This window comes from Girardinichthys multiradiatus, chromosome 8 (genome assembly GCF_021462225.1).
Source record: "Girardinichthys multiradiatus isolate DD_20200921_A chromosome 8, DD_fGirMul_XY1, whole genome shotgun sequence".
Lineage (NCBI taxonomy): Eukaryota > Metazoa > Chordata > Actinopteri > Cyprinodontiformes > Goodeidae > Girardinichthys > Girardinichthys multiradiatus.
Window position 1 is genome coordinate 19,803,467 of NC_061801.1, and position 24,946 is coordinate 19,828,412.

The window sequence follows — 24,946 nt, forward strand, 5'->3', positions numbered from 1 at the left end:
GTTACAATGGCCCAGAGTCCAGATCTAAATCAAACTGCAAATCCGTAGCAAATACTTGCAAACAAAAGAAGAATGGTCAAAAATTTTAGTTTCTAGATGTGCAAAGCTGGGAGAGACATACCACAAAAGACCTGTAGCTGTAACTGCAGCAAAGGTTGGTTCTACAAAGTATTAACCTAGGGGGAGTGAATAGAAATGTAAACCACACTGTTCAGATTTTTACTTGCTAAAATAAACTACTTTAAACTGCTGTGTTGGTCTATAATACTTACAGGCACTGTAAACTGTTGGAACAAAGTACTGAAGATGTGTTAGGTCCATCTTATTTTTTCCTACTGATGATAAATGTTTTAAATACCAGTGAAGAATGACGACTGTTAGCTTTACTAATTAAAATTCAGCCAGTAATGGAGAATGATATTTTTCTATTCAAATCAGCACTGAAGTTAGGTCTATCTACTCTTTTGTCCGAAGTAGAACATGACACAGAGGAGGCACCAGATTCTCATAGCAAACGCTTTTTGTCAAGAATGCAGCAGATCATCTAAGGGGAAAAAAAGCTCAGATGTAGACAGCCTCAATCAAGCCTTCAGCAGGGGAGTAAAAACCACATTGCTGCATGCTCTGTCATTTGTCAAGTTAAAAAATAATCAAACCACTTCCTGTTCCGTTTAATAGCTTTGAAGCAAACTTTCATCTTTATCCTGGCTTGTGATCAATTTAGATTCAACTGGCTCCCATCCAGTTCCATCATGAAAAGCCAGACCCACTTGTTATTAAGTGCCCCATGGCAAACTCAACCCATCTGCCTTTATTGCAGAGTGCACTGACAAGAAGCTCCACATCCTGTCAGCAGAGAGCAAAGAGAGGATCCACAGCAGAATAGAGGCTGGATTTGAGGAAGTTGGACATTCAGCTCCTGCCAACATTTCCAAGCTTGTCTGTTCCAGCTACTCCCCCGATCATCAGCCTCAATACACAGAGATGCTCTTCTTCCTTCAGCTGCTGCAGGCCAAGAAACTTCATTGGCTCCCTCTCATTATATAATACCACACACAGATACTGGAACAGGAAATCTGCTAGAAGTAGTTTGTATTTACTGGAAAGAATGTCTCGCTTGGCACTCTTCTTGATATACTACAGGTCCTTCTCAAAATATTAGCATATTGTGATAAAGTTCATTATTTTCCATAATGTCATGATGAAAATTTAACATTCATATATTTTAGATTCATTGCACACTAACTGAAATATTTCAGGTCTTTTATTGTCTTAATACAGATAATTTTGGCATACAGCTCATGAAAACCCAAAATTCCTATCTCACAAAATTAGCAAATTTCATCCGACCAATAAAAGAAAAGTGTTTTTAATACAAAAAACGTTAACCTTCAAATAACCATGGACAGTTATGCACTCAATGTTTGGTCGGGAATCCTATTGCAGAAATGACTGCTTCAATGTGGCGTGGCATGGAGGCAATCAGCCTGTGGCACTGCTGAGGTCTTATGGAGGCCCAGGATGCTTCAATAGCGGCCTTTAGCTCATCCAGAGTGTTGGGTCTTGAGTTTCTCAACGTTCTCTTCACAATATCCCACAGATTCTCTATGGGGTTCAGGTCAGGAGAGTTGGCAGGCCAATTGAGCACAGTGATACCATGGTCAGTAAACCATTTACCAGTGGTTTTGGCACTGTGAGCAGGTGCCAGGTCATGCTGAAAAATGAAATCTTCATCTCCATAAAGCTTTTCAGCAGATGGAAGCATGAAGTGCTCCAAAATCTCCTGATAGCTAGCTGCATTGACCCTGCCCTTGATAAAACACCGTGGACCAACACCAGCAGCTGACACGGCACCCCGGACCATCACTGACTGTGGGTACTTGACACTGGACTTCTGGCATTTTGGCATTTCCTTCTCCCCAGTCTTCCTCCAGACTCTGGCACCTTGATTTCCGAATGACATGCAGAATTTGCTTTCATCCGAAAAAAGTACTTTGGACCACTGAGCAACAGTCCAGTGCTGCTTCTCTGTAGCCCAGGTCAGGCGCTTCTGCCGCTGTTTCTGGTTCAAAAGTGGCTTGACCTGGGGAATGTGGCACCTGTAGCCCATTTCCTGCACACGCCTGTGCACGGTGGCTCTGGATGTTTCTACTCCAGACTCAGTCCACTGCTTCCGCAGGTCCCCCAAGGTCTGGAATCGGCCCTTCTCCACAATCTTCCTCAGGGTCCGGTCACCTCTTCTCGTTGTGCAGCGTTTTCTGCCACACGTTTTCCTTCCCACAGAGGTGCCTTGATACAGCACTCTGGGAACAGCCTATTCGTTCAGAAATGTCTTTCTGTGTCTTACCCTCTTGCTTGAGGGTGTCAATAGTGGCCTTCTGGACAGCAGTCAGGTCGGCAGTCTTACCCATGATTGGGGTTTTGAGTGATGAACCAGGCTGGGAGTTTTAAAGGCCTCAGGAATCTTTTGCAGGTGTTTAGAGTTAACTCGTTGATTCAAATGATTAGGTTCATAGCTCGTTTAGAGACCCTTTTAATGATATGCTAATTTTGTGAGATAGGAATTTTGGGTTTTCATGAGCTGTATGCCAAAATCATCCGTATTAAGACAATAAAGACCTGAAATATTTCCGTTAGTGTGCAATGAATCTAAAATATATGAATGTTACATTTTTATCATGACATTATGGAAAATAATGAACTTTATCACAATATGCTAATATTTTGAGAAGGACCTGTATACTGCTCTCAAACTGTTTGTCTTTCAGTTAAGCTCTTCATACTTGCAACATTAAGTGGAAGAATGAAAATCATTCCACAGCAAGACACCACACTTTGCTTTTGATAATGACTGGCATGTATCGACACGGACATCTGTACACCTCCCACCTAGCTGTGTCAATGATCATAAGCCCAACTGCTTGAGTTGCTGAAGGTTTTCCAAAATAGAACAATTATATAGGTAATAAAAGAAAAGCAATTGTCATATGATGGTGATTATTTTCCATCTCTTTAATAATTGAAAAGTATATGTGGTGTTGGTTTGTACCTCAAAAATACTTCAGTCAGCAATCAAGCTACAAACAATGTCTTAATATATTAACTAGGGCTGCATGATTAAAGGAAACCATGAAACTGCAATATTATTGTAAAGTATTGACTATACTGGTTGTGATAACTCACATTTCCCTTACTCTTCTCTCTTCTTCATTATCACGACCACACCACACTGTGAACTTTAACATATAGAGAACTAAGCTCTGTATCAGCTGCTGGCAGGAAAGATACTGATTTTTTATGCAAGTCACCAGATATATGATACTGTAGTGTTTTTACCCTTGTTCTTTGTAGTATTTTTCCAAGCTAGTGTCATGTTGGAGGCAGGCCTGTACCACAGACTATGTAAGTAAGGGATCCTTCACTTGAAATAAAATACAGGGATCAAAAACGATGAAATGTGATGGAGACAGATGTCTGTTCCAGTGCCATTTACAGATTAATGGAGTTTGGCTACAGATGTGGCAGAGATCCGAGCTCGCTTGCATGTGCATATGATGATGCCAACTGTGGGCATCGGATCCTTCTTACGGGATTTGACCAGGACCAAGATCCCATCCTAAAATAGTCCCAGGTGTCAGCTAACCTTCACACCTCCATTTCATAGTTGTGACTCTTACTTGTTCCATCCTTTCCAGTTTTGATTAAATAAAATGAATAAATAAAACAAATCAAAGCATCAGCACCTTCAACAATAAGTTTTATTTTTGAGTTGACCCCTGTAAAAAAAACAAAAAAAAACAAAAAAAAAACAGGTAAATGATACTTTTAATGGGAACTGGTAAGAGATCACAGCTACAAACTTTAATGTCTTTTATTGGAAGTTTATGTCACTGGCTGACAAAGTTGAGCACATTTTAAGTAAACAAACATGATACACATTTGCTTTCGTAACGCTGCGGACATACAGTATGTGTGAAAAAAATGCATAGTTATCGGCCCACTGGAATAGATACTTTGTAGAGCCCTATTTTTGCTGCAATTATAGTTGCAAGTATTTTGGACACTGGTTTTACACAAATACAAACTGCAAATTTTGTCCATTCTTCAATTCAAAATTGCTCCATCAACTGGAAGAAAAATCAATTTCCAAATCTTGCCCAAAATCTTCAATTGGATGTAAGTCTGGACTTTGACTGGGCCATTATAACAGATTAACATGAATTGATCTAAAATATTCCATTGTAGCTCTGGCTGTATGTTTAATGTGGCTGTCCTGCTAGAGGTAAATTTCTTCCCCAGCTTTAAGTCTTCTGAAGCTTCTAAAGAGTGTTTGTCCAGAATAGTCCTGTATTTAGCTCCACCTATCAACTTTAAACATCTACTTTACCTAATGAAGAGCATTCCCACACCATGATGCTGCAACCACCACCACCACCACCAGTGGGATAGTGTGTTCAGATTGATGTGCAGTGTTAGTTGTCTGCCCCACCTGTGGATGGGGATCTTACCAGAGCAGCTTCCTCCATGTTTGTTGTGTCTAAGTGGTTTTTGGCAAATTTAAAAAAAAGGGAAATTTTATGACTTTGAAAATGTGTCATCTAATCAAACACTGCTTTCAACTTGTCCGCATTTTTATCCCTAACACATCTAACTCTCGGCTGGCCTGGGAACGCCTTGGGCTCCCCCTGGAGGAGCTGGAGGAGGTGTCTGGAGAGAGGGACGTCTGGGCGTCTCTGCTGAGTCTGCTGCCCCCGCGACCCGGTCCTGGATAAGCGGAAGACGACGAACGAACGAACATCTAACCCATTCATGATGCCGTTTGCTCACCGATGTTCTCCAACAAACATCTGAGGCCTTTACAGAGCAGCTGGATTTATACTGGGATTAAATTACAAACTGATTGGCTCTTATTTACTGATTAAGTGACTTCTGAAAACAATTGATTGTGCTGGATTTTATTTAAATGCATTAGAGTAAAGGGGGCTGGATACAAATGCATGCCACATTCCTCATGAATGAATCTATAAAAATATGCCGCACAATATAGGACAAATTTTTTATCACCACAATATCACTGGGTGTAATATTAATATTGCAAAAGACTGTTAGGAGTGCAACATTTGCTAGCTATTTTGTTCCATGTGTCAGGAATTTAAACACTGCATGCAAATAATATCTTAAGCCTGCTGGATCGATTCCAAACACAGTAGATACCAATTCCATCCATCCATCCATCCATACATCCACACATTCATACATCCACACATTCATACATCCACACATACACACACACCCACAGGTGTTGGACAATGAAACTGAAACACCTGTCATTTTAGTGTGGGAGGTTTCATGGCTAAATTGGACCAGCCTGGTAGCCAGTCTTCATTGATTGCACATTGCATCAGTAAGAGCAGAGTGTGAAGGTTCAATTAGCAGGGTAAGAGCACAGTTTTGCTCAAAATATTGAAATGCACACAACATTATGGGTGACATACCAGAGTTCAAAAGAGGACAAATTGTTGGTGCACGTCTTGCTGGTGCATCTGTGACCATGACAGCAAGTCTTTGTGATGTATAAAGAGCCACGGTATCCAGGGTAATGTCAGCATACCACCAAGAAGGACGAACCACATCCAACAGGATTAACTGTGGACGCAAGAGGAAGCTGTCTGAAAGGGATGTTTGGGTGCTAACCCGGATTGTATCCAAAAAACATAAAACCACGGCTACCCAAATCACAGCAGAATTAAATGTCGGGAGCTCCACAGGATCAATATACACGGCCGGGCTGCTATAGCCAAACCTTAGGTCACTCATGCCAATGCCAAACGTCAGTTTCAATGGTGGAAGGAGCACAAATCTTGGGCTGTGGACAATGTGAAACATGTATTGTTCTCTGATGAGTCCACCTTTACTGTTTTCCCCACATCTGGGAGAGTTACGGTGTGGAGAAGCCCCAAAGAAGCATACCACCCAGACTGTTGCATGCCCAGAGTGAAGCATGGGGGTGGATCAGTGATGGTTTGGGCTGCCATTTCATGGCATTCCCTTGACCCAATACTTGTGCTAGATGGGCGCGTCACTGCCAAGGACTACCGAACCATTCTTGAGGACCATGTGCATCCAATGGTTCAAACATTGTATCCTGAAGGCGGTGCCGTGTATCAGGATGACAATGCACCAATACACACAGCAAGACTGGTGAAAGATTGGTTTGATGAACATGAAAGTGAAGTTGAACATCTCCCATGACCTGCACAGTCACCAGATCTAAATATTATTGAGCCACTTTGGGGTGTTTTGGAGGAGCGAGTCAGGAAACGTTTTCCTCCACCAGTATCACGTAGTGACCTGGCCACTATCCTGCAAGAAGAATGGCTTAAAATCCCTCTGACCACTGTGCAGGACTTGTATATGTCATTCCCATGATGAATTGGCATCAAAACTATGAATTAACACGTGGAATTATATACTGAACAAAAAGGTGTGAAACAACTGAAAATATGTCTTATATTCTAGGTTCCTCAAAGTAGCCACCTTTTGCTTTGATTACTGCTCCACACACTCTTGGCATTCTGTTGATGAGCTTCAAGAGGTAGTCACCCGAAATGGTTTTCACTTCAAAGGTGTGCCCTGTCAGGTTTAATAAGTGGGATTTCAAGCCTTATAAATGGGGTTGGGACCATCAGTTGTGTTGTGCAGGAGGTGGATACAGTACACAGCTGATAGTCCTACTGAATAGACTGTTAGAATTTCTATTATGGCAAGAAAAAAGCAGCTAAGTAAAGAAAAACGAGTGGCCATCATTACTTTAAGAAATGAAGGTCAGTCAGTCCGAACAATTGGGAAAACTTTGAAATTGTCCCCAAGTGCAGTCGCAAAAACCGTCAAGCGCTACAAAGACACTGGCTCACATTTACTAATGCAACTCATCTTATTAAAAGGCATCATATGTGATGCAAAACAGTTTGGAATCAAATTGGGTTTGAAGTTAGACTTAGAGTTTTACCAGCTGTACCTAACTCTAACCATCTGGACTGTTGTGATGGCTTACCTAAACTTAGCAAAAAGAGATGAGTACATGGGATAAAAAAAAAAAAAAAAAAAAAAGGAAACCCTCCTATATAATTACTAGTCGTAGGCCCCTGCTGAGCAAGCATGTCGACCTTAAGTGGCCACAGCAAAGGCAAATAAAGGGTCAGCTCCAGTAAAGAGTATATTTAGTCTGCCGATGGTGAAGTTTTTAAAAACAACACACCCTTTACTGAGTCACATGGCTCTGGAGGATCTGAAAAACGTCCCTATAAACATAAAGGCGAGTGAAGTTAGCTAACTAGAAGATTACTGTGTGGTGTTGCCCGTCGAAGCACTGAATATGGCTCTGTAGTCCAGTATAAAAAAAATAATCACCAGGCTCTCTCTCTTTTAATTAAAGGAGGAAAAAGTGGGGAAAGTTTACTACTAACATCTGCTGAGACAGGTTTAGGAAATACTCTAAAAGAAGAAACGTCTCAAATATGGAAATAGTTTTTCTGTAATTTGATTCCACACATGTTTTTTTCAGTCATCAGTGTAAAGCATTCCCTGAAAACAGCTAGTTGTGGCTCATATCTATAACCATAAACACTGATATGCCCAATAATACATGCATAACACCAAAACATACAATACAAAGTTACAGAAACAAGCATTGTTACTATAATAAGGCTGAAAAGCGACACACATTTGGGTTTTGGCAACACAAAATAAAGTCAGGGAATAAATCAAAGTCACCACCAAAAAGTCATGGCTCTTTAAATTTATTCCTTTTCCTTAAGGCTACTGAGATGCCGGACTGGCCTTGGAGCATATAATGTCGGACTATTTTCAGAAGCTGCGGGAGCCCAGCTGAAGGTATTGAGGTCCCAAGCCGGGCAATGGTAGTCACAGTAAAAAACAGCGGCCATCTGCAGGTGGCTTCATCTTCCACAAAGTAGCATACAGTGCCTGCAGAAAAGTGTTCATGTCTCTTAAACGAAGGGTGATTTTAAACACAGAAGATTGATCATAACGCACCATGCGCGTTTATGCATTTTATCCCTTTTATTAACGGTATTTTAAAAGGTGTGTGTTTGATTCTGGTGCTAAGCTATCAGCTTCTTTTGTTAGCTTTAACTGCTAACAGCTAAGAACACATGCTTGGTACTAAAAAACATCTACCCAGAAAGGTTGTTAGTTTTAAATCCAGTAAATAATATTTCCCTAACATTATTTTACTAAACTTGAATACTAAACACCATTAAGCCCCATTTCTCCAAAAAGATTTGGCTCTTTTTCAAAATATATCCTTAAATATTTTACCATTTCCTTAATAATATTTCTTTAAATATTATTTTAATAAATAAAGGCAGCTAATGAGACACGGTTGAGAAATGGTCATCCAGAAGGTTGGTTTTATTCAGCAGATCATTCCTAAAACATTATTTTATTAAAATAATATTTTATCTGATCTTGCATTGTGAAGGGTTGTCTAAAGGTATCCTGATTATTGTCTAAGTTAGATCCAAGACTAACTTAATTTCACTTCCAGGTTCTTCAAGATAATCCTTGGTTCACAAACATAAATAACATTGCATGGTAATGTTGCATCACTCATTTGGTCATGGTTTCAACCATCTTTAATCCACTTGTTTATATTGTACATAGCCCATTAGTCTTCCCTATTCTTTCATTCTGCTTGGTAGTTTAGTCGGATTGTTTTAGCGTAGTAAAGAGTTTGACATATGTTTGACTTTGAGTTGACTTATTTTTGTTAATAAATTCTTGTATTTTAAGAAATTGTGTGAATTCATTCTGTGTGTGTGCAGAGTTTTGCTGTTCAATAATGTCAGAGCTTGACTCACCCTTTTCGATTTTGTCCTAATACCATCGCCTTACTGGGCTGGTATTCACAGGACAACCCTTAACAGACCGAAATATTATTTGATAAAATATTAAAATAAATAATATATTCATAATCATAGTGACAACACAGATTAAATGAGGGTGAATACAAATGCACACCTCACTGTAAACTCCGTATATTTCACAGTATGTTTTTCCCTCCACTTCATACTGATGCACTACTTTGTGGTGGTTATTGAAATGTATTGGCTGTTAAGTTTTTGTAACTAAGTTCCAGAGCAGTTATTACTTTTTGAAGGCATTTTATATCTGGATTTTAAATTGAATATCACATGTAAAACATCTAAAATGGGGTTGATGCTTTTTTTTGGCTCATTAGTTAAAACACATAAATAAAACTGGTCTTTGTATGACAGTCACAATGTTTTCCCACCAGTCCAGGAGCCTTTAATGAATCTGTAACCATTCCTTCAACCCTGCTATATTTTTCCCTACCCTTTCTGCTTTTCAACAGGACTCCTTTCTCTCCTCCAGGCGCTGATTTCATGGTGGTAATTTTGGCCGGCAGAGACACAAACCTCCTTTAGTGAGCTGTGTGGAAACTCACCCCATCACCCACAGGCTGCCTCAACACTAACAGCATGTCCTCCTGAACTTGGCAATCGAGCACACAACACACTAATTTCCCCGTTTCTTCCCTTCACGCCGAAGAGGGATAAACAACACAAAGCCTAAAACTTTAAACACCTATCAGGGTAGTTTCTTGTGGTCTGGCAAACAGATCTGGGTCAAGCATTATTTTCCTGCACAACACAGTGAGTACAGTTTATTGTTATAAAGGGAGATTAACAATGCATTCCTTAGAAGGCCGTTCATTCATTTCGAGGGAAAGTAGAAAAAGTCTAAACTTTTAGCTAACTGATAAAAAAAGGCATGCTTATATATATATATATTGATATATTAAGCACTATTAGGCAAAACAAATTAAGTTAATTGGGACAATTTGTGGACATTTCATGTGGACTAACCAGTCTTTCATCAACTTTGTGCTATAGACAAGAAAAACATCCCCTTTATTGGGGCAATTTGCAAAAGTCCATTAATCATAAACTGCTCTTCTAGTTTGATAAGAAGTAGGCACATTGAATGCATTACCTTGAAAGAAAAACCAGACAACCTGCTTCCTCTTTCCTCAATAGTTCACTTGTTGTTTTTGAGGGCAATGATTAAAATTTGTAGTGCTCCTGCTTCATAAACTTTTCATTTTGATTGGCACAGTTTAATGACTAGATGGGTATGCTTCCTTTTCTGCTTTCAGGGCATCTTTCCTACATGGACAGCTGTGGCTAGGCACAGATACAAACATAGGGGGCGCTGTAGCCAGCCACCCAAAGACATGCAGCTTCACAGCTTCTTTTGATCATTTCAAAATGTGGCAAACAATTAAACAGTTAGGAAAATCCCCCAGATTTGATCAATAAAATAATGGGCATGACATAGAATACAGTTTTACAAGCTGTGCAGACAAAAATAGGCAGCCATTTTGGAAAATGGCCAACACTGTGGAGTAGATTTGTACATATGATGGATGGGAACCTGATCTATAGTGGCGCATAAGGAGAAGCCTACAGGTCCACAGTTGTGACAAACACAAAGGAACTGTTACATTTTTCCAAGTTGAAAAAGAAACACTGAAAAATGGAAAAAGAAAAAAAAAACATGAACAAATTAAAATAAAATAACCTGCCCCGTTTTAAAACAATCAGCATTTACAATAAAAAAATTTTAAAAAACCCACACCAATTCAATTTTACGATTTTGTTCATGAAACCTGAAGTCCGTCTCCGCCCAGCTTCATATCACTTACAGCCAAACTGGTTAAACTTAAACTAATGCAATAAAAAGTGGGTTGAAACAAATCATCAAAGCAGATACTACAAGGAACTGCAGAGGAAAACAAACGCCCGAGGAAAAAAAAGTTGTAGAAGGAAAGAAATTCATTCTCAAAATATTTTCACTGTCATATTACTGCATAAGTTCCTGGACGGTTGTGAGTCAAGCTTTATTTTGTAATTTTCGGTGAAAGGTTTGTGTCTTTGGTATCACATTACTTTTCCTGAAAGTATCAGACCAAAGACAGCAAAATATGGCTATTAGTTTTTATTAATTATTTGTAGAATTATTGATTAACTGTTAAAATGTCTTTAGGAAAGGAATGCTCACAGTTTCATATTTTTAAAAGCAAGATGGTCTGCTTTCTGCATCTTATGATCTTCAGAAGCTCAGCTGTGTTACATCATTAAAGGCTTTTATGGCTCATTTCTTTTCAACAGAAACTGAGGACAAATCATGCAAAAGAGTGTGATTATCTTACCAATAGCATGTAGACAACCAGGGAGGAGTAATAAATAGTGTTCTCTCTTATAAGCTATATGGTTCTGAAGTGAGGTCAAGATGTAGGATAACAAGAAAATGACATTAAGCTGGTTTGAGTTAAAGACAGCCAGTATTTGCGCTCAGCTAAAAGCTAACAGTGATGAGTGTGTCTGGAGTGGGACTAAATAGTAATCTAAAAATACAATAAGAAAACCATCATTTAGTGGGTCCAGTTCAGTACTCTCTTTAGTGAACTCCCCTGTTTGTTCTGTGCATAAAATAATACTTCTTTCTAGCGATTCTACTTTGAGCAGCATCTGAAGTCTGTCTTCACATAATATATTCTCTCCTCTACCTCAGCAAACACCTTCTCCTGCCGCTGACACTCAGCTGAGCACCCCATTCAGCCCTGCTCAGCCCTAATGGGACCTGCTGATGAGCAGGTATCAAGAAAGCCAGTAATGTAAACTGATCACAAAACGGGCTGAATAGAGTGGAGTCGGCCGAGGTAGAGCCTATAAAAAAATCATTGTAACTGAACAAGTTGATAAAGAAGGCTGGTTTTGTTCTGGAGCTCCTCTGGATCTGTTAAAGCTCATTTTGCAAAGAAGGATATTTCATTAAGTGAAAACAGACAACCCTGAGCATCTCCTAATATCACACTAGCTCAACAGTGCATCTTCAGTCAGAGGTTTCTTCTGGTCTGCTGGAACACAGACTGCTGGAAGAGATCATTCCTGCTCAAAGCTACAGCCATCTTACATAATCCAAGCTTCTATAACATCTGATTTCTATTAAAAATAATTAAAGTAACACTGAATGGACCCGAGACTGCAGGAACTTGAACAATTGGAATGAACAAGAATTGCAAGGCAGGCCTCAACACCAATGAGTATCTAAATCAATACTAAATATTATTATCAATCTGGAAGTATAGATGTACTGACAACCCTGATATTCAAGGTGCTTTACATTAAAGAATACTAAGTGAAGGATGAAAGCTTCATATACAGGTCCTTCTCAAAATATTAGCATATTGTGATAAAGTTCATTATTTTCCATAATGTCATGATGAAAATTTAACATTCATATATTTTAGATTCATTGCACACTAACTGAAATATTTCAGGTCTTTATTGTCTTAATACGGATGATTTTGGCATACAGCTCATGAAAACCCAAAATTCCTATCTCACAAAATTAGCATATCATTAAAAGGGTCTCTAAACGAGCTATGAACCTAATCATCTGAATCAACGAGTTAACTCTAAACACCTGCAAAAGATTCCTGAGGCCTTTAAAACTCCCAGCCTGGTTCATCACTCAAAACCCCAATCATGGGTAAGACTGCCGACCTGACTGCTGTCCAGAAGGCCACTATTGACACCCTCAAGCAAGAGGGTAAGACACAGAAATACATTTCTCAACGAATAGGCTGTTCCCAGAGTGCTGTATCAAGGCACCTCAGTGGGAAATCTGTGGGAAGGAAAAAGTGTGGCAGAAAACGCTGCACAACGAGAAGAGGTGACCGGACCCTGAGGAAGATTGTGGAGAAGGGCCAATTCCAGACCTTGGGGGACCTGCAGAAGCAGTGGACTGAGTCTGGAGTAGAAACATCCAGAGCCACCGTGCACAGGCGTGTGCAGGAAATGGGCTACAGGTGCCGCATTCCCCAGACCTGGGCTACAGAGAAGCAGGACTGGACTGTTGCTCAGTGGTCCAAAGTACTTTTTAAGGATGAAAGCAAATTCTGCATGTCATTCGGAAATCAAGGTGCCAGAGTCTGGAGGAAGACTGGGGAGAAGGAAATGCCCAAATGCCAGAAGTCCAGTGTCAAGTACCCACAGTCAGTGATGGTCTGGGGTGCCGTGTCAGCTGCTGGTGTTGGTCCACTGTGTTTTATCAAGGGCAGGGTCAATGCAGCTAGCTATCAGGAGATTTTGGAGCACTTCATGCTTCCATCTGCTGAAAAGCTTTATGGAGATGAAGATTTCATTTTTCAGCACGACCTGGCACCTGCTCACAGTGCCAAAACCACTGGTAAATGGTTTACTGACCATGGTATCACTGTGCTCAATTGGCCTGCCAACTCTCCTGACCTGAACCCCATAGAGAATCTGTGGGATATTGTGAAGAGAACGTTGAGAGACTCAAGACCCAACACTCTGGATGAGCTAAAGGCCGCTATCGAAGCATCCTGGGCCTCCAGAAGACCTCAGCAGTGCCACAGGCTGATTGCCTCCATGCCACGCCGCATTGAAGCAGTCATTTCTGCAAAAGGATTCCCGACCAAGTATTGAGTGCATAACTGTACATGATTATTTGAAGGTTGACGTTTTTTGTATTAAAAACACTTTTCTTTTATTGGTCGGATGAAATATGCTAATTTTGTGAGATAGGAATTTTGGGTTTTCATGAGCTGTATGAGACAATCATCCATATTAAGACAATAAAAGACCTGAAATATTTCAGTTAGTGTGCAATGAATCTAAAATATATGAATGTTAAATTTTCATCATGACATTATGGAAAATAATGAACTTTATCACAATATGCTAATATTTTGAGAAGGACCTGTATGTGAGCCCGCTTCTAACAACACAGAAGAAACCCTTTTAAGACACATAAATGATTGATTGCTTGAAGTTTCAGTGAACAGTTTAAAAGCTAAGCAAAGTCTTTGCATGGAATATGCATCCTGTTGCACCTTGTATCATTCCAATACAGAAAAGCATTTAACAGGTGTTTGAAATCTCCTTTCATGATCAAATGTGGCTGAGCGACATCCTGTATTGATTGTTTAACACAATGAAAGGACTACTGTTTTCTACATCATGTTGTAACTGTTTCCTTGTTTATCTGAAAACGAAAAACCACACCTATGGCAGACTGTGCACTTAGTCGTTTTAATTTACATTTATCTTGTCTCCAACAACCGGGTTGCTTAGTGTAAAGTTACCCTGATGATGAATAACATGCCATCACGTTAACATTTTGATATAGCAATTTCATAATATGCTCTCAAGCTTAAGCCAACAAAGTAAGTACCTTAACAGTTATTTGTTACAGGACCAACACATTATTTTTCTTACTGCAGCCATATGCATAGCACTTAGCATTTGGAGAAAAGCTTTAGAGCTCTACAGTTACACTTGCAAGGCTATGACTGCATAATCGTTGTTTAGGGAAGCCGCTCAGCAAAGTAAAAGCAAAGCCAAAGAGCAAAGTTTGCTGTCCAAAACCCCACTGCAAGGCAGCCTCGCATGCCCTTCACTGAAAATATCATCAGGTACACAGTAATTATGTGCCCTTTAGAGGAAACAAACAAACAAGTTTAACAGGAGAAAATACCAAGAGCAAGAATGAGTAGCTTCAGGAGTGATTGGTGAAAAAATCAAATCCCAGCTGGATTGCCCAGGTCATGCAGGAAAGGGTAAGGATAAAAGGAAACAAGCAAAACCTCAAGACAGGTACAGGTGGGGGTCGGATAAGCATGCAACACTTCTTTTGCAGGCTTCGAAGCAGTTCGGTATCGGTCTGCACAGCAAACAGGGAGTGAGGAAGGGAGGAGGGAGAGGAGTAGAGTTTCTGACCTGTGGCTCCTAAAAGATGCGACGCTCTTCCTCTGGAGACAATTATAATATCCTCAGGCTAGGGAGGGGGGAGAAGACACACAGATCAGACAAGACAGTTATATGATGTGTCACTGTGAATGTGCCTAGAAGGGGAAGAAGGTTGGATGTCTTTGGTTAGTTTGTCATGACATGGTTCAAACAGATGAACACAATATACATCAAAACAACACCAGAATATGTCCAATTTAACCATCCGAACATGAACACAAACTACTTAGCAAATAATAAATCATGTTTCTAAGAGTTGTTTTTGGAAGTGACAAATACAAAACTGTAAATAATCCGATAGAGGAACTTCAGCTCTATTATCGTCTTTATGACTTTCCTGTCTAACACAAAAGACTTGCTATTTGCTGGTGAAGATGTGACTTTCAGATGACATGCAAATAAATCTAACGTTTTCTCACTTTAACACTGACGAAGCTAAATATGTCAGGGGGCATGCTAACGAAAGGGTTTTAAAAGACATTGTTTGTGTGGTTATCACCAGTCTTAGTGAGGCTAATTTCTACCAACTTGTAAACTCCTGCAATCACACACCATCCATTTCCAGATTTCTCTTTAAATGACAGTTGACTGAAAAAGTGAAGGTTTTTAAAACAGCATTCACATAACCAGCTTTGAGATATTTGGGGTTCTACTTAGAATTTCTGACTGACTGGAGTCAGATTCAGTTTCTCCAAACTGGGGTCATTCAGAGGACTAGGCACTCCGGGTAAGATACTGACTGCTTATAACTGCACAAAACCGTACTCTATAAATTCTCTTTATACTGATATTTTGTCATTGCTGGCACAAATACTTAAGCCAAAACACATTGCACATATGCATGTGAAAGGAGTCTGGAGGACTTGAGCATGTAAAATGTAAGTTTGCTGGTAACCCAACAGCATGTAATTTTTCATTAAGATGGTGAGATTTTATTTGCCAATGAAAAGCTAGCCAGGCTTAGCTGGGTAATGGAAAAAGTCACTTCATGTTGATAAAAGTTTTAATTTTTAACACTATAAAATTTGCTGAAAACAAACTTAGGATGAATTTTACTTAATCTAATACTTTTAGACTCAAGGTAAATAAGAAGTGAAAAGCTGCTGCAGTGTCCTCACATGGGGACTTTTCACCTCAACTGAGAGTCTGAATAAATTTGTACTTTTATTCATTTCACTTTTTTTTTTTTTATCATAGCTTAAATAATGAATCCCTCTGCACAAACTGAACATCTTACAGTCAGAAATGTTCTCAGAAGATGCTGCTCTAATGTGGGAACAGGTCACCAATCTGAACCTGATGAAGTGAAAAAGAAATCATGGGATTTTCAAAATGTTGTGCACCAGTAATGAAATTCAAAAGGACTAAATGCTTCCAGAGTGATTTGCAGTCAGCTGGAAAATCCAAACACTTGTGTGCAATGAAACAAGATTTTTTTTTTCGTCCTCAGAAATCCTATTGTGACAGATGGTCGGGCCTCTATTCACAACAGTTTCAAGTGTGTTCATTTAGACTGCTTCCCTGAGCAAAATGAAAACCTCTACACCAGAGCTGAACACATTCTTCCTGCATAACAGCGTTTATTCCCACAGTCCTCCATGAAACAAGAACGCCTGACCCAAAACATGGACTTTTTCACCCTGACTATTTATATAGAATCAATTCTTTATCAACACACAGTAAGTTCTAAAATAATGTAAGTATTAACAAGATCATTCAAAACTAATGAAAATAAAATGTCCCAAGAGCTAATATTTTCTGCACAACTAAATTCAGGTCAGCTAAATCAACCCAAATATGCAGATTCATTGGTATTAACCAACTTCCCTGCTTTGCTGCATAACAGAATAATCAGATTATGTTAAGTAGTGCTGAAGCACACAAAACCGCTACCATCACTGGTATTTTTACTGATCCCATCTAGAAATACTTGGGCTGTCCACCCAGGTTTAAAGATAATCAAGATTGTTGAACAAAAGTATCACCCTGTGTTTACTGAGGTAGGGGACATTGGTCAGGGCTGATTACAGTTAAATATAGTGCTCAAACCAAAATGATAACACGTGCTGCACTGAGCTTCCAGTGAATGGCTGAACTTGGAGCTGGGAATGTCGCCGCTTGCATGCAAGATACATGTTAGGTCAGAAAACTAGTGTGATGTGTGCAGGTGGGCCATTTATGATAAAACTTTCAGCTCAATGCTGCTAACTTTGATCTCAGAGTTGGAGCTGGTGAGATTTCCTTCGACTTTAGAAAGTCAGAGTTAATAACCCAGCTGGAAACTTCAACTGGAAACTTGAAAATTAGTAAAAAAAAATGGAAACAAATTTGTCCTTTTAGACCATTTTTTTACAAGAACCTTATAGAGATGGGCACTTCATAACTGCCAATGAAGTCCAGAATTAATCAGATTTTTTTTTGTCATTTCTGCATTCCCTTCCTATGTTTACATAGCTATGCAGGCACCAACAGAAACATGTTTACACAGCATATCTACCTTAAACCCAATCTTCACATCTCAACATCTCTGGTCAGCATCTACAGAGCAGTGGCAGTGGCTGACAGATGCATAAGATTGATGAGCCCAAGGTCAAAAAGTGCATCCCCCTCGACATCTTTAGGAAGCATTTTGAACTGGATTTTCCTGGCTCCCACAAAACCGCGTGACAGCTGATCCAGAGTTTCTACAATGCAGCCACGAATCTTAGTGACACCACGCCTTCATGCGTCTCAATTCAGGATGTGCTGGGGGGGGGGGGGTCAACAAGTGTGGGTGCGAGACAAGTAGTGCCCCCCAAACCCCACCCTTGGTGACACGGCGGTCTGGAGAGGTGAGGGAGAGGAAATGGAGATGTCACGGGTCTATAGTTAATTGATGAGAGGAATGACAGCAAGGAAATGCAGGCCTTTTGAAAAAGTATCTTAAACTAGAACAACAGTTGTAATAGTTGCGCTTCAGAAACCGACCCGATTCGGAGAGCTAACTAAACGCTCAAATGCAATAGCAGATTTCAGTTATTTGACGATTATCAAAGTACTTGAAAGGAATTTGTCTTATTTAAGAAGAAATGCAAGTAAAGAGCTTTTTAGGTCTGTAGACCGTTTCTTCTTTTCCATTAAGAAAATAGGTTATAGAAAATAGGTTAAGACGTTAAGCAGAAAATAGGTGACCTTTAAACCACAGTATGATGTGATTTATAAACTGTTACTAACTTGCAGGACAAGAAAATCAGATTCCCTTAACAGAGTACAGAAAAATGCAGTTTATGACCCTTTTGAGATTTCAGTATCAATCCATTATGGAGTCTGCTGGATTTTGGAAATGTCGGCAGTCTTTCAGGAAATTCAGTTAATGTGTGGATCTACAGCAATACACGAAAACTGCAGCTTTAGTAATGCTAGCTAACACGAGACGCTAAGAGCAGCTTAAAATGTGAACTCCAACATCATTTTATCTTGGTTCTGAAAAAGTAAGGCCTTGTTTTACAGCGACTCTTCTTACACATGGTGTGACATTGCTCCTGCACCAAATATAAATAATTATTGACAGCGCATAACAAACTGATGATACAGAAACAATGTTTTTAATGCCTTTGTTAAATGTTCCTGTATTTCTAATAGAGAAATTTAAATGAGCCAAAACTGTTGTTGGTACATCAAAGCTTTGCAAAACGCAGAGGAGATCATACATAATCAAATATTTCTGATTGGTGCATTTTTAATTGCATTTACTTTGGTAAATATTTACCATTGATCTAATAAAAGATACACAACTGATGAAAGTTAGGGACGGAGTCTTGCTCTGCTCCATTAAAAATAATTAAGAGAATCAGCTAGAAAGAAATGACACACAAAGTATTCTTGCAACTCTAGCTAATTCTGATCAATTCAAATGAAGAAAATCTTGGCAGAAAATGTATTAAAACCTCAAGAAAACATGTCAACTGATGAGACAGTATGTATAATGTCTCATTTAAGTACAAAATGCTAAAAAAAAAAAGATAGCTTTACACAAACACATATCCTCCCACTGCTGAGACTGATGTGAGCACACACAGAGGACCTTGACAGATACGGAACGGCAAATCAGACATATTAAAACAGAGTAGGCTGCTGGGAAGTGCTCTCGTATCTTTATGACAGTTTGTTATTTTAGCCCTCACAGAGAAACACACACTCTGAGCAGGCTTCCTTAATGTGGAACTACAAACATCCTAAGTCTCTGACAAGGCTGTCAGTAAACACCAGCACAGGTGGACGAGGGAAGCGAGACTCAAAGGACAGAAGAAGACAGAAAACAAAGAGGCTTTGATATGATGTCTCCCAGTATACAAAGAGGGAAAATAAATAAGCAGCAAGCAGACAAAGAGCTATTCTATGTGAAAAATTTGAAAATATACAATGAAATGTGATAGCATGATGTATAGGCTTACATAACATTGTAGTTTTTCCATAATTATGTGATTTTTCTCCTGAGATAAAGGGGAAAGAACATTAATAATTATAATAAAGTTTTACACAATCACGTAAAGCACATGGTATAGTACACATTTTCTAAGATTAAATAATGACAAGATCACAGGTTTAGATCTTGTTTAAATGCACAAATTAGTGAAATTTCTGTTAATCCACGTTTAGGATGAGTGGACACACAAGGCTGTGCGTTTAACAAGATTATCCAAGGCTTGAATTTCTTGAGAAGGAATCCCCTCATTTACAAGTAAATCTGGCTTTAAAACATTCCTCATGACAGAGCGTCCAGCCACAACAGGAGGTCAAACATCCACATGTTTATTCTCACTGATGTAGAGGAATATTTAATGATGGACAATTACCAACTTCTTCACGGAGAAGAAAAATGAAAGCTTCAACGGGGGGGGAAAAAAAAAAGCAAACGTCAAACCATGTTTGGCATGAGTCTAAACATGAGGAATTCAATTACTTTGGGAAAAATGAATCCTTTCATGACTATAAGGTAGGCGAGTCAGTTTTGATGCAGTGCCTTTAATGAAGTGCTTGTACTAGGATAAAGAGGTGTTCTATATGCAATACTGCACAATTCTAGGAAATAATAACCAGAAGTATTGCAAAGAAATTATGCAGAATATACACCGCTAATTAAAATCTTAGAACCAGTTAAAACATTACAAGAATTTGTATTTTGCACTGTTGGATCTTAAGAAGGTTCCAAGTGGTGCTTCAGAATGCTAAAAGAAGAAATGGGAGCAGGAAAAAAAAGTTTAGAGCAGAAAATGTATTGTATAACTATATGTATAACTGATCAAACACTTAAGATCACAGCCTTTAAAAGCCATCATGATTTCAGGTCATTTTTCCTTCAACGGAACAATGGAGCTCCAGGTTCTGCAGGGGCGTCAAACAGCAGCTGGCGATGTGGAGATGTTGCAGTGGGCATCCCTCTTGACTGAGGACCCTCGTCAGTGTGGTAATGGCTGGGTTTTTCCAACAGGACAATGCTGCCGTTCACAATGCCCGCCTGACAAAGGACTTCTTCCAGTTGTAGAGCGTCACACTTTTGAACCATCCTGCATGTTCCCCTGATCTAAATCCGATTGAGAACATTTGAAGATTGATGGCAAAAGAAGTTTGCAAAAATGGACATCAGTTCCAGACAGTGGATGCCCTTTGTGAAGCCATTTTCAACACTTGGAGCAACGTTCCCACTAGCCCGTTGGAGACACTTGCATCAAGCATGTCTAAACAACTAAAGTGATCAACAAGAACGGTTAAGCTACTCATTACTCAGTCCTTTTTTGACACTTTGATTTCTGTTTTGACGGGGTTCTCAAGTTTTTTTGAGCTATGGTCTTAAACTTTTGATCAAAATGTTTTGTCTCTTACTCCCATTTCTTATTTTAGCATTGTGAAGCTCTACTTTACCTTCTTAAGATCCAATAGTACACAGAAAGCAAACTCTTGCAATTTTTTAACTGGTCTTAAGACTTTGATCAGAAGTGCATCTGTTTTGTCCCTTAAAACATGCAGACGGCACACTGTAGGGGAATTAAAGCCACTGTTCCTACATGCCCAATACCTTCCTTCATCATATGCACATATGATTTCTATTGAGGCCACACACACCCACACTGCTCAACATAAATATGATAATATTGGACAATTATATTTGATATACATTGTTGTTTAACTTGTACATGTTTTACAGATACCTTTCTATGGCAAAAAATGTTTGTTTGGATATTAGACAGTTTGCTTAAGCTACCCCCAGTTTCATGTAATCCCATTTATGTCCCATGGAATATTTCCTAATTTTCGCACCTTAACCTCCCATGGAAAGTTTCTGAAAAATTCTGTAGTAATCCCCCCCGACCTTTTCAATCGTAGTACTTTTCTTGCTTCAACCACAGTTTCTTGTCATTCGCCTGACCATCTGGGGATCAAACTCTGGTCTATTACATAGCCTACATGTGCCCCTAGTGACCAGATAAGTATAAGGTAAGCTACTTAGACAATGGGTCCAACTTCCTTGCTGTGACAGTCACTTAAAAGATTCAGAATGTCAAGGTGAGGAACAGGAAAACGAGATAAAGGTAATTGGAAACACAGTATTCTACTTGTTACAGACGTGTCCACATGTCAGCTTATATCTAGGAATACCAAATAGAATGTGCATTTCTCAAGGAACGTCCACTGATATCTCACAAAGTGTAAATGTTTGCTGATGACTGAGGCCGGTGGAGAAAGAAAGGATGGCTGAGGGTCATGTGAATGTGTGTTGAGGAGAAAATAAGTAGCAATCTTCTGCCTTTGTATGAATCGTGAGTAGTCCCATGTTGGAGGGGGTCGCTTTGTTCTCGGTCGCTGTCGGGGGGCTGCGTCCTTCAACTTTCCCCCACGTTCCCCTTTAGCATAACATTTATCATTCTCCTCACTCAAACAATCCTTCTAAAACATGGACTACCATCTAGCACACAATAACAACAATCCCCTCCCCAGAAGGCACAACCTTCTGGTTGCTTGGATACTTTTGATCCAGCGAGGAAACTTGTCAACGTTGTCATCTCTTACTTAAAAAGCCCCATGATCCCATCGTTACATTGGATCAAGCATAGGATTATTGAAACTACTTTTCTGCATCGGGTTTTAAAAGTGCGTTCCTGCAAAGATCCTTTTTCTTTGTTGAGGTTGCATTAGAATAAATAAATAAATAAATACTTCTGAGCCTGAACACGTGACAAGAAGAGTTAAAGTGGCATAACCTTTTAATTTCCGGGAATAACACGCCTTTGGGTAGATATCACATTAGTCTGCTGAAAAAGATGTAGAGTATGTCATGCTGGCATAATCAGATGCAAGGAAAGCACCCTGAGGCTCGTTTCATAGAAAGGCTGGCTGACCAGCCCCCCCACCCTTTTCTTCCACTCTCAAAGGGGTGAACAGGTGCATTAGAAATAAGTGGGGAGATGACAGACCGTGCACTCAAACGCTGATCGATGTTGCCTTATTTGAACATATGGGTTTATGCACTCACAGCATAAACCTTCTAATATTGCAACGGTTATTTTGTTTAACTGGGAAAAACAGAAGTCTTTGTTTTGCCTGGATTCATCCCTTTCAGCTGATCGGCCTGCACCACTTATTCCGCTTATTAGGAACGCTGACGTCAGATTATTTTGCTTACTGCACTCCAATTCTTCTTGGTCTATAGGTCAAAGTCGGGAACACTGGACTGAGATACAAAGAGACAGAGCTGACAAAAGAGACAAAAAAAGAAGGATAGAGAGCAGAAAGAGATTTGATCCACAAGGAAAATATAAAGAGGGAGACACAAAAAAGGAGAATGCAAAGAAAGTTTAGGAGGAAGAAGTGGGATGAAAAATAAAGAGCAGCTAAAACGCAGCAGCAACATACCAACACAGTGAACAGGAATGCAAATCAGCCCTGATGCAAATGTCATATGTGTTCAGGAGCAACACAAGACTGTCTTTATACCAGCCCCCCACCCCCCCCCCCCCCCCCCCCCCCCAACACAACAACACACTTCTCTCTGTGCAAAGCAAACTCCGGCTTTACGTCCAACATGAGGAGACGAGGACAAGACCAAACACAAACTGCATCATCCTTATGCTTCACACTCAAACAGGGGTCCAGTGTACACTGCATAGAAAACTCAAAAACTCCTCATGTAAGAGACAACTTACTTGTCGGTCATAGCGTCGGCTATCGAAAACTGATTCATCAAAACTTCTTCACTTTTCTTCACACGGTTGGAAAGGGTGAGTAAGAGGCTCAGTGCTAATGCAGCAACCCAGATCTGTAAAACAGACAAGATTTTAGAGGACATTGTGAAATTATACACACAGTATGAGAATAGCATCAAAAAGACAACGAGGGCAGTAATATATATTGAACAACCAATCCAATTCAGAAAAAGCTACTTATAGCTTTTAGCTTGTAGGGATGTTCCAATCAGGATTTCTGAGTCACTGTCTGATACTTTAATAAAATGAAGCAGCTAAAAGGAAAGCTTTCAAGAACCGAAAGTTAGTTTAGAAAATTGTAGTTGAACCATTTCATTCCCACAGACAAGAAACTATTCTTCCAGTTTTTCCTGAAAATAACAAAACAGCTGAAGACGAAATGCATTTCAGCTCAATAATTAGTAATAATAATTTGTTACAGCTCAAAAAATATTTGCTACTAAACTATTTAAATACTGAATTAATTATCTTACTGTTTAAAGACCAGAATTCGCTGTTTTTTTTTTTAGCTTGACCAGCCAGATTGATCACCAGAAGGTGGGGGAAATAAAAAAAAATGCAGATTACTAGGTTACTGAAACCACAATAATCAAGCGATTCATTTTCACTTGTCATAACACTCTTTAGTCTGGAAGTTTGTACTGAAGGAAGGAGACCCAGTTATCTCTTATTAGCACTGTTTAAAACTGAAGTCAGAGGAAGAACAAGAGGTTTTGAAAGGAACTATATTCTACAGAGGTTTTTTTTTTTGTGGTTTTTTTTAAAGAATTGTTTTGGCACTAGAGGCCTTTATTTTGATAGTAGGCAGACAGGAAGGAGGGGCAAAGAGAGGGGGAGACATTCGGCAAAGGTCGCCGGGTCCGGGACTCGGACCTGGGACGGCCGCTTCGAGGACTATAGCCTCTATATGTGGTCGCGCGCTAACCCCTACACCACTAACCCCTACACCACCAGCGCCGCGCCCTTTTCTACAGAGGTTTGATGCAACAGAGACTGGGATTTTAGCAGATAACAGAAGGGCTGAATGGGAAACAGCAAAGTGGCTGGATTTTATCCTGAATTTTCAACCCATCTCTGCCACAGTACATGCTGGATTTGGTAATGTTGGCAACTGTTAAGTTGCCAACAATGTCTACTCCCAGTATAAATCTTTAATTGTTCACATGGGGGAAAACTCCATAATTCCACAGTAACTCGATGACTTGTTCAACAATGTAACATAAAAGTAAAATCAGAGATTTTAATACCAAATATTTAGTTTGTTTTTACTTCTGACTAATTAACAGGAGGACTTTACAGTTTTTGTTGGAGTTGCGTAATATAGTGAATCATAATTGTTAATGTTGCAATATTTGTTATGGCATCATATTTCAGGTTGAATGCATTCACAATGTGCATGGCAATAATATATTCAGCCAGGTGAATGATCTCCAGCTGCCCACACTAAATTTTATTTTTTGGCATAATGATGAAAAAGAAAGAGTCAGCAAGTCTTAATCCTATTATAGCAATAGTATCACAGCTACATGTTTTTCAGCCCTATTATTTATGGATTTCCAGTGATGCGTGAGACAAAGCTCTGTAATGTTAGGCCACTTGTGAAAAACTGCATTGTTTATATATACTATCAACATGTTATTGTTAAGACAGGTTCATTTTCAGTTTAACCAGTTCTTAAAGAAAATTACAAATCTGCTAAAATTGATTTCGGCGAGTGGCACAACTTTATAAAAATCAGAAAGTGGAAATCTCTGTATACCTAACATACAACATTCTGCCATAAAGGGCAAGTTCAATAAAAGGTTTAGGTATTTTAACACCCAG

The 24,946-nt window shown here is 39.4% G+C and overlaps 1 protein-coding gene across 9 annotated transcripts in view; it reads right to left on the reverse strand.

Moving 5' to 3' along the window:
* The window catches only part of sema4d (sema domain, immunoglobulin domain (Ig), transmembrane domain (TM) and short cytoplasmic domain, (semaphorin) 4D), a 58,274-nt gene that overhangs the window by 22,704 nt on the left and 10,624 nt on the right, over window positions 1–24,946 (reverse strand). For 7 of the 9 annotated variants that reach the window (XM_047373050.1, XM_047373045.1, XM_047373047.1 and 4 more), the window contains one exon: window positions 23,063–23,175. In XM_047373050.1, the coding sequence (XP_047229006.1) occupies window positions 23,063–23,175 (113 nt within the window). Of the gene's footprint in view, window positions 1–14,852; window positions 14,911–23,062; window positions 23,176–24,946 lie in introns of all 9 variants that reach the window. The other 2 variants (XM_047373051.1, XM_047373052.1) reach the window with 1 other exon arrangement.